Source organism: Trachymyrmex septentrionalis, unplaced genomic scaffold (assembly GCF_001594115.1).
Source record: "Trachymyrmex septentrionalis isolate Tsep2-gDNA-1 unplaced genomic scaffold, Tsep1.0 scaffold40, whole genome shotgun sequence".
Classification (NCBI taxonomy): Eukaryota; Metazoa; Arthropoda; class Insecta; order Hymenoptera; family Formicidae; genus Trachymyrmex; species Trachymyrmex septentrionalis.
This window is the reverse complement of record NW_017305569.1, coordinates 960,357-970,914: the sequence shown is the minus strand read 5'-3', so window position 1 is coordinate 970,914 and position 10,558 is coordinate 960,357. Positions and strand designations below refer to the sequence as shown.

General features: G+C 31.8%; 1 protein-coding gene and 1 long non-coding RNA gene across 3 annotated transcripts in view; one reads left to right on the top strand and one right to left on the bottom strand.

Annotated features, from left to right (window-relative positions):
• LOC108751119 (dual specificity protein phosphatase 10-like) overlaps positions 1–10,558 on the bottom strand; it is a 39,139-nt gene that overhangs the window by 27,861 nt on the left and 720 nt on the right. Inside the window, exon 2 of one of the 2 annotated variants that reach the window (XM_018491135.1) lies at positions 8,367–8,546. In XM_018491135.1, coding sequence (XP_018346637.1) covers positions 8,367–8,546 — 180 coding nt within the window. Of the gene's footprint in view, positions 1–1,028; positions 1,543–8,366; positions 8,547–10,558 lie in introns of those variants that run through there. The other variant, XM_018491136.1, reaches the window with a different exon arrangement.
• Positions 8,447–8,883, top strand: LOC108751121. Its single transcript, XR_001939467.1, has 2 exons — positions 8,447–8,522; positions 8,600–8,883. It is a non-coding gene; the product is annotated as an uncharacterized LOC108751121 (long non-coding RNA).

Below are 10,558 nucleotides of genomic sequence, written 5' to 3'. Positions count from 1 at the left end.
AGGATTTAAAAATGCAGAAATTAAAAAAGTTTAAGAGTACATGAATTTGAAAATTTAAACTCAAAATATAATCCAATATCTCAGAACGTTCTAACATCTATTTCGACTGCCAGCTATGGATATAAAAACCCGTCACTTAAAAGACTCAGTAATTTAAAAATATATCTAAAAAATTTTAATTTTAATTTACATTTTAATTTAAAAAATAGTGGACCACACAAGCATGTCGATTAGATTTCTCATTTACATCACTATTATATTCCTGATTTACATTCGGTAGCAATTAACTGACACAACTAATTAAAACTTCCGGTTCATTTGCAAACAATTAAAAATACAATTATTCTAGTTACATATTTTTTATGCCTAGCATGAAATGTAATTTTATATTATCTAGAATTTTCTAGCATTTAAAATAACTTATTTTAATTAGATACCAAAAGACTATAGAAGCAGTAAAATTCAAATAGCACAGATAACGATTGCAGTTAAATTTACAAAAAGAAATAGAATTTTTTTAACAATTTTTATAGAACAGAATTGTTTTTTACTGAAAGTATCTTAAAATTCGGGAAAACTATGCTCATCACAAAACTCATAAACATGCATCGAAATCAAATATAAAAAATTTATAAAAGTCCTACAAAAAGTTCAAGATCCAAAGATCTAAAAGTTGAAGTATCGAAAAAAGCCAATTTCCCGCTTTTAAAGTTTCATATTATTACTAAAAAAGCATTTATATTATACAAGGGCAATGTTTATAGAGACTTGTGGAAAGTATCCGAAGATACAGCTCAATTAAACGCCTACGTAGAAATAGAACAATCTAAAGCTCGAGGCATCCCAAGTGTTTTAATTCCCGACTTACGCATCCAAGGCATTACAAATACGAAAGATACAAACGCATTTCAATTGCAGAACCTCGATATACAAATTCAGGAAATCAAAATGCAAGAAATACATGCATCCCAATCGAAAACCTGCGTCATCTAGGTGACTGAAAAACTCGAAGAATCACGATTACACACCTTGCATCTACATATCCAGAAATCGAGAAGTCCGATGGCTAGAAATCCAGCGACAGTGCTCCCCAAGCGTCCTAGTTCCTGGTTCCACCAGTTCTTGAACGGTTCGAGAACGGAAGAGACCCGTGGAATATTATATTCGAAAGAACAGCCCCCGGGTTACGCACTCCCGGACACGGTACCATCCGCGAGTGTGCGATCTTATCGAGGATTAAGGAACCGGGAGAGAAGAGGGAGGATAAGAAAGGGTGGAACGTGGTGAGACAGACCGTCGGGCTGACTGACGTCACGAGTCTCAAGAGAGCGCGATCGCGCGGACCCGGGGGGCCCCGCGATGCTCACGTCGGGCCAACATGTTCCCTACGGGAACGGCGAATGCGCGAGGTGTACCAACACGGGAGATCTACAGCAGTGGGAGCGCGATCAATGCGGGATTCCCTGCCAACACGGCCGGCGAGTGAAGACTGAGGAGGAGAAGCCTGGCTCACCGCTAAAACGCGGCGACGACGGCAACGACGACGACGACGACGAGTTCGCCGGCGACGAGGAGAGCGGAGAACATTCGAGGAGAGTGGAGAACGCTGCCGACGCGGCCGCGCGGCGCGACGGAGGACGGGGGTCACCGCCGGAGCTCTGCGCAGGAGCGTAATTTAACCCCTCGCACCAAACCGAACGCACATCGTAATACGTGTTTTAACCTTTAAAGCGCTCGTTTTTTTTTCTCGGAGAAAAAAAATCAATATTACAAATACGATATATTTCGTAAGAAAGTAATGTAAAATACAATCTTATCAGTATTACTTTCGTTCACTGTTATTACAGAGGCGTCGCGCGTCTGTTTCGAGATTTCCGCGAGAAGAAAGCTCGCAAAAAATTCCATTTTTTGCTCAACAAGAAAAATCATTTACGTAAAATTCACAGAAGTACCACTGTTACAAAAATTCATAACATTCTATGAAACATGAAAAATAATATACTTAAAAAAATGTTTCCAAACTAACATTCGTCATTTATACTTGTTTTCTTATTCCATTGAATTTCCGTATTGAAAGTGTGAGCAATGGCGCTGTCTGGTTTCCTTTAGGGAAGAAACTTTTTTAAAAACTTTTGATGGAAAATACTTGTTAATTTTCACAAAATTTTGCCATTGTAAGTTGATATTTCTTCGTATATATATCCATGAGAACTAAAAATTCATTTGTAAAGTTTTTATATAAATCTTCAATCAATTCCGTCACTTAAATCTATAGTAAATAAAATTCTGATCGAGTATTAAAGTTATTTGGGAAACGTATTATTACAATATATCAATGTATTATTTGTATTCAAGTAATGCACTCGTAAAAGATGTAAAGTACAAAATTTGATTTTAATTGAAGTTTCATTTCACAATTTCAATCGTGTTTTTATTCCGCCTTTAATTTCAAATTTAATTCTTATTGTAAAAATACCTTTGTATAAATTTTAAATTTAAACCTGATTTTTTCATCAAATCTATCGGCAATTTTACTTTTATTTATATTTCCATCTGTATTTAAACTTAATTTTGATTTTATCGTTAATTTCCAATATAATCTTCACATTTTAATATATTTCACAACTGACTCTCAGATTATCTATAACATCCTTACATCCTGTAAATGTAGCATCCTCGCAAATTTTCGAGTTTCAAGCTTCTCGCAGAACGCGCCACGTATTCCGTAAAAGTTTCCTCGTATCTTCGAGAACCGCTCAATCCAGATTCTTCCGACTCATATAATATGCACTCATATGCAATATTGACTATCGGCAATAACAAAAAAAAAAAAAAAAAGGAAGTTCTGCGCCATCGTGCGTGCAACGCGCGCGCGATGACTCATCCGTCGACGGCGCAAGCACACGCGCTTTACGTGTGTGCACACACGCACGTACTGTATACACTTGTATGTACGTTCACGACCGGTGTCTCGAGATATACATTACGCCACAGCGACACTGCCGTACCGAGAAAAGAGTTGCTGGCGCACACTCGATCGATGTCAGTCTCGGTATTTCGAATATTAATAGTATCACTAAGATCGCGCGTGAGAACTATAGCAATGAAGCGTGTAAAGGGGCTTCCATTGATCGATAATATTAATCACCATCTTGAATATTAATATCGAATAGTCTCACAGGGTTCTTTACCGCGTCACTATTTCTCTATTTCTGGTGATTCCTCGTGTCTTTTTTTTTTTACCAACTTTTCGATATTCAGCTCAAAAAAAGCACACAGTCCTTTTCACTTTGATTTGATTTTCTCTAACTAACGTGCAGTTACAAACAAGAAAGTTGAGGGATTTCCGTACAAGGAGAGACGGAAAAGTTGTTCAAGCAGACGTGATTAAAGAGAATTTCTTCTCAGGTAATTTCGTATCAGAATTTATATTGTGCATTGTGTTTGCTCAGTGACAATTGGTGCACAGGCTTGCGCAAATAAGTGATATGATCTACAGTGATGTGTCGTCAAGAAAAGATTTTAAATTTAAAAATCAATTAAATTTAGAGAGAAATATGATAGATACTACAAATTCAAAATAAATCTTTATTTCGAATCCCGCGGAGAATTTCAGGATTCAATAAAAATTGGAGTATTTCAAATATTTCTTGATATAATTTTTTTGTCATCTGTTATATGTGTCACACATGTCAAATTAAACATTAAAAAAAAATCACGCACAAAACATTTTCAAGTCTTCTTTTAATTAGTTACAAGCCAAAATTAGCACAAAGGTGATCAATGTCAATTTCGTGCTCTTCGATAAAAAAAAAAGTAACTATAGAAAATATCAAAGTAAACTAGAAAGATAAAAAAAACTGTTTAAATACGGAGAACGATCTAAAAGTATTATAGGACTGATATATGAATAATTACGAATAGTGTAAAGAAGTAGCTTACTTTACCGTGCACAGTTTCTCGGTTTCGCTCAATAAATGTGGATCAATTATTCGTCAATTATGTACTTCGGATAATCAACATTGCGTAGCACTTGTTTACGTTAATCAACCGCGCGTTATTTCGGTACGCGCGATAATTTTGTCATACAAACACACAACTTTTTCGTATGTTGTGTATGTGCAAGTTGATAAAAAGCTCAAGAGCATAATTAACACATGCGTATTGTTTTCTCAGGTAAATCCGCGACAAATTGCATTTATCTAATAGCTATTTAACTTTTTTTTCTGCTGCCTCACATAGACGTGCGCTCGATCTTTTCTAATGAGAGAATGGAGCGTCGGATGTCTGTTTAACGTAATTAAATCGGTGTGCTCTCTTAGAGATTCCCATTAATCTGACCAAGAGAGAGATAAGATTGCTAGCGTTATGATGGCATTGACGCTTTCGTACTCGCATGATAACTGTTTCTGAAAATTTAATCGCCTATTCCACGACGCCTATGCAATGCTCTCTCTATCTCTCTCCCTTCCTCCCACTCTCTTTCTCTCTCTTAAAAAAAAAAAATATATATATACTCCTAAATAAACGATGAAATCACTTTGATTAATTTCTGACGCAAATTCGTATCTCGTTATTTATGTTCTTTTCTCACAACCATTCATTTGACGTCACGTTACAATTAAAAAAATTCACAAAATCATCTAGAAGATTTATAATAGTGTTGTAACTTATATTTCTAAAAATATAAAATTTGATGTTTCATATCATTTTGAGTGAGGCAGCTTTGAAGGATTTCAAAATGAAAAATTACACGAATGTACAAAATGATAATTCTCAGAAAATATAAAAGAACTCCAAAGACTTATAAATATAAAAAAAATTTCCCTTTTTGAAAATGCAAGATTTAACGATCATAGAGTTTGAAAATTTGGCGAAATAGAGATCGGGAAATTTAATTTGAGAATTTAATGACTCAAGAATCTAGGAAACCCAAGAAAATCCAGAAATTTAAGGATCCAACCCTCCCCGGAAAGTTCCGCGCATGCAAGCACGTAGCTTGTGTTCGTGCGTATATTCATCTACTCCGTCCACCAAAGATAGAGTCTGACATCATACACACGGGCATCAGTCGGGTCGAACGAGTGATAAACATATGTACTCGCACACACGGTGTCCTCGTATGCGGAAGATTCCAGTTTATCACTTGCTACAACTGCCTTGATCGATCGATGCACCCACCGATGCCGCAGGGCGTGTGATTCTGCTCTTTCTCTTATTTCTCTTCATATCTGAACGATTGTGTTTGCTACGCGCTTCCACTGACATGCTGAGTGAACACAAATTTTTAGTGTTATAACTATAAAAATGTAACTAAACTGTAGTGCTGAAAATTTTGGCGCGTATCTTACTCGTTAATCTTTTTGCGATTTCTTAGACGAGAGAGCGAGATGACATTGACGACAAGCACGTAAACAGTTTGGTAACTGCAAACGTTCTCTCGAAAATAACATTCGCGTAGATCCAAAGATCTACAGACAAGAAAGACTTTCAAAGATATAAAGACACTGATATGAAGACCGAATATTTTGCCTTTGAAATTCGAAGACTTATTACGATCTCAAAAAAAGCGGCGATATATTCAACGATGAATAACGTTAATTAGGAATTGCTCCGACAGTCGTATCAGTTATCTCGAGTCATATTAATAAAAATGAAAAAATAAGCGAAACAGTGCCTTGGAACGGTTGATTTTTCCTCAATGAAACTATTGTAGTCAGATAAAACAGACTTGCGAAGCGTGCTCTACAAATCTTATCATTAAATCAACACATATTATATTCTTTATGACGTAAAACTATAAAAAAAAGATAAAACAATTTCAAGATATATGTTGTATAACTTTTATGTGTTTTTGATAAAAGTATAACTTTCTGAGTTTTCTCTCATTTTTTTTGTAGTCTCTTTGACGTATCTCACAAGCCTTCTCCGTCGAGATGCGATGCTCTCGTTAGTTCTCGAGAGAAAGTTTAATTGTTTCAATTGTGTTGATTGTTTATTTAGGTAATGATTATGCCAGCAAACGTAAAAGTTAAATGCCCTGATTTCTTGACTTTTTTCGAGTCTTGAGTGCGTATTGCCTCGAGGGTTTATTGTTTGCCGAGAATAATGACGCTTTACACGAGCTCGGATACGGCAGCTTTAATAGTAACACGTAACACCCGCTGCTGTTGCTGATAAAGCGCCTTTGTACATACTATATCGGTAGAGACGTCACGAAATCAGCCTGATAAAATATTCGTTCAAGTACGATATATAAGATAATATACGCGCAATATAATCTGTCACGCAATTGATAGCTTGATAGCGTCGAAGTAATATGCGATTTTCGAGAATGTCCTTTTCTCGATCTTTCGTTAAATGATTTAATTTAATTTCATATACCTAAGCAGAATTATAATTAAGTGTTGCTTTGATTCAATTGATGTGTCACTGTAATCGGCAGATTGAGATAATTAAAAAACGCTCCTAAGAAAACAGCGAATGTTATTTATGTACATATGCGCATGTATGCGCATATATGCGCATAATATATCTAGTTATTCAGACATACGTATTTACACAATAATGTTCAGGCAATGACGCTTTTTTCATGAGAGTTCGACAAAATTTTAAATAATTCAAAAAAAGTTTGTAATTTTTTTCTGCTAAAAAAAATGATAACGCCGAGAAGTTTTGATAAAAAGATTAAATAAAATTTTTATTAAATTTTATATTTGGTGATTTAATATTTTCTTTATGATACGCTCTTTAAAAATGTTATCAATTTTTTTTGTAAAAATGCAAGTCATTCTTCAAGGAAAATCATGATTCAATAATAGCAAGAACTGATTTATCTCGCTAAAATACAATTATTTCTTTGAATGATATGATTTTACATTTTTTTAGTCAAAATATGAAACATTTAATATTTTTAATTTCTAATATCTACTTTACGAAATTAATTTTAAATATTATAATATTTCAAGCTCTTTCACATTTTGAAAAAATTAATATTCAATTAAAATATTGTAAGCTTTTAATATTTTTGATAAAACTAAAAAATAGAAAAGTATAAGGATCTAAAAATATAAGTACTTTACACGCCAGCAAAATTTTAAGAATTCACATAAAAACTCACAATCAAATGAATAAAAACGCAATCAAATATTTAAAGGTTCGGGATCCGAAGAATACAAGGATACTAGCATTCGAAGATTTAAAAATTTTTTAAATAGTTAACATATAAAATTCTTAGAAATTGGATATTTTGTTAAATTAAAAAAATTGAGAATTATAAACTATAGGGTAACTCCGGCAAATACGCCGCACTGGGATTTACACCGTAGAAGTCAGAAAAAATAGAAGGAGGAGCTAATTTTCCCACAACTACTCTGTTATATGCCTTTATGTTATACTAATATTGTGTTATAATTTCAGTTTCTTACTGTCAATATTAATAAAATTATTGAATTGATTTGTCACTGTAATAAGTAGCGTCATCATAAATTATAATCTACATAAAATAATTACTGTAGAGTGCGTAAAAGACTTAGGTGGTTATTTCGTAATACATAAATGTAGAGGAATAATAAAGCATGTTGTACAGCAAAATACAAGTGCTTTGCTCTTGTATTCTTTGTTTAGCTTGTTGTCTTGTATATCCTATTTGTTTGGGATATACAGCATTTTTAGCAGACAGGATTTAAAAAAAAAGTATATAAAGTACTCAGAGTAGATTTAGTGTACTAAATGCAATAAACACATTACATGAAATATGTACCTCATGTAACATATGTAGGAAGAATATAATTATTATCTATTACTTCATATACATACTTATCATTCTTATTCCTTAATAAAATTTTGTAAACATATTTTATAAATCATTGTGTCATTTTATGTCTTATTTATAAGCATCATTTGTAAATTTGTTTATGAACTATATTCTCCTCCCTCTATGAATAGTCATATATCTCACTCCTATGGGATATACGGCAGAAATGCAGGGATTTCAAAAACCCTGTATTTTTTTTAACACGAAAAATAAGTATTTCGGATTATAATATTTTTTTCATAGTAGTAGATAGTACAAAATTTTTATTAATATAATTCATTTATCTTAAAAATAATACTTAATAAATTAAGTTTTTGTTAGGTGCGGCGTATACCGGAGTTACCCTAATGGTTGCGTTGAACAGAAAAAGCAGCTTTGCAATTTGCTATTGTAAGATTTTTTAATATAATTAGTTCATGTCCTTAGTTTCTCGTTAAATTTAAATGTATAAATCAATCATATTATAGAATCTTATAATAATAACAAAACTGTTTTTTTTCTGTTAAATGCAACTAATCGATGCAGATTTGATAAAAAAAACACGACTCACCATCAATGGGTCGAAATCGAAATCTCTTTAACCTCGGTAATGTCGCAGGAGAGCAAACTCTCGTTAGAACCGGCATCTTACTAATTTCTTCAGATGATGATCGGCCAGAAATTCCGTTCGAGGACGATTTCAGCTCCAAAACGGCTGCACGCTTCGGTGATCTCTCTGTGCCACTGGCCTCTGTGAAATGAAAAAAGAAACGTGAAGCCACGTATATGCATTCTTTGTTTAAGTTGACTGACTGCGTGCAATCTCCTGACGTGGACGATGGTGCGTCATCATTCGGTGTCATCGTGTGTGTCATTGCTCCAGTATGCGAATTGCAAAACTTTATGTGATATTACTTAGTGTGACAGCACTTTTTTTAATAACTATGTCGATATCGTTGCACAATCTCTATATTTTCACATGAGCAAACAAGCCGAATCTGTATACTTCCTGTATACATTTACATACCATCCACTATCAGATTCTTTCACTGAATAAAACATTATTTATATCTGAATTTTAAAAGCCATTGCGACATCTTTTGATTTTAATCAGAAGAATACTGTAAAATATTGTAACTTAGAGACACACTGTTTTCTATAAATAGATTATTAATATACAATAAAAATTTTTTGATGCTGCATAATTAAAATATATAAAAGTATCCAAAGAAATTTCAAAATTTTCAAAAAATTTCATCAATACTTTTTTTCTACAATTTTATAAATTGCATTGTTTTAAATAAAAATGTTATTCTTTTTAAATTTATCAAATTATTGTTTTAGACTATAACATAACAGTGCATAATACGTTGTAATTCTCAATTTTATTTCTTATCTATTTAAAGTTTATTTTTTTTTCTTAATTGTCTTTACTTTGAATCATACATTTTTACGATACATGTACTATGTAGTATACATAACCAATAAATGTCAACTATCAATACAAAACTCATCAGTGGCCTGAGATTGCAGCTCCGAGTCATATGATTAATGATCAAGAAAATCCAACATTTGCGAAATATCTTGGCCTTTCTTTTAAAATGGTGATCTTCTTTATGTGAAAAAATGCTTGCATCGACTAAAATAATAAAAGGTAAAATAATAAAAAATAAAAGGTTTTTAAATAACATTAATAAAAACATTAATAGAAAAAAATAGTGACTAAACAATAATCTATTCTTGATTTTCAATATGAGATGCAGCTATCAAATTTTTTTCTAAAAAAAGAGACAAACTAAATGTAATTTTTTTACAAATAATAAGAATAAATATATACTTTTAATAAAAATCCTATCAACTTCAATGAATTTCTATATAATAATAAAAGTTATATTTGTCGGTGTTAATTACAATATGACTTACAACTATATTAAATTTGAAACAAAAGAGACAAACTAAATGTAGTCTTTAATTATAAATGACAAAGAAATTTGTATTAATATAAAAATCTTATCAACTTCAATAAATTTCCATATAATAAATGTTTATCAATGTTAATTACAAAGTTGTATACAAGTATAGATCTTAATGGATTATCTATTAATTTAAAATAATCAATAATTAAATTTAAAAAACAATAAAGAAAATAAGTTAATAATCTTATTATACTAACAATGTCTTTATACAAATTATGTAAAAAAAAATTAGGCTTTTACTATCTAAATTATTTTTGGGAATTTAAAAAATGTTACACGCAATATTATAAGTAAAATTAATTAAAGTATTATAAGCAGTATTATAATTTAAATTAATTATTATAAGTAAAATTAAATTTGTTATTAATTTTAGTATTGTAATAATTAATAAACGAAATAAGTAATAAACGAAAAGAGAAGAAAGCAATAAAATGTATTTATACCACTTTGCAAGATTTATATTTTGTAAACAACTGCCCACTCTTCACACATTATTTTGATTTGCAAAAGTCAAACAATCACTAATTCAACCGGCACATAAAAAAAGTCGTTTACCCGAATTCTATTCACAATTGTGCCACAGAAACTTTTTTTTATTAACAAACAGCATCTTATAAAACCCAATTAGACTATTTGGATTATTAAAATAAAAAGATATATTAGGTTAAGTAAAAAGTCATCGCGTATTTTTTAGCTCAAAGTTGTATATACAATATCTTCGTCAATAATGAATGAAATTCAAATTTAAAAAAAGGGCTTTAAAGCTTGAAATCTCTACTTTTAAAAG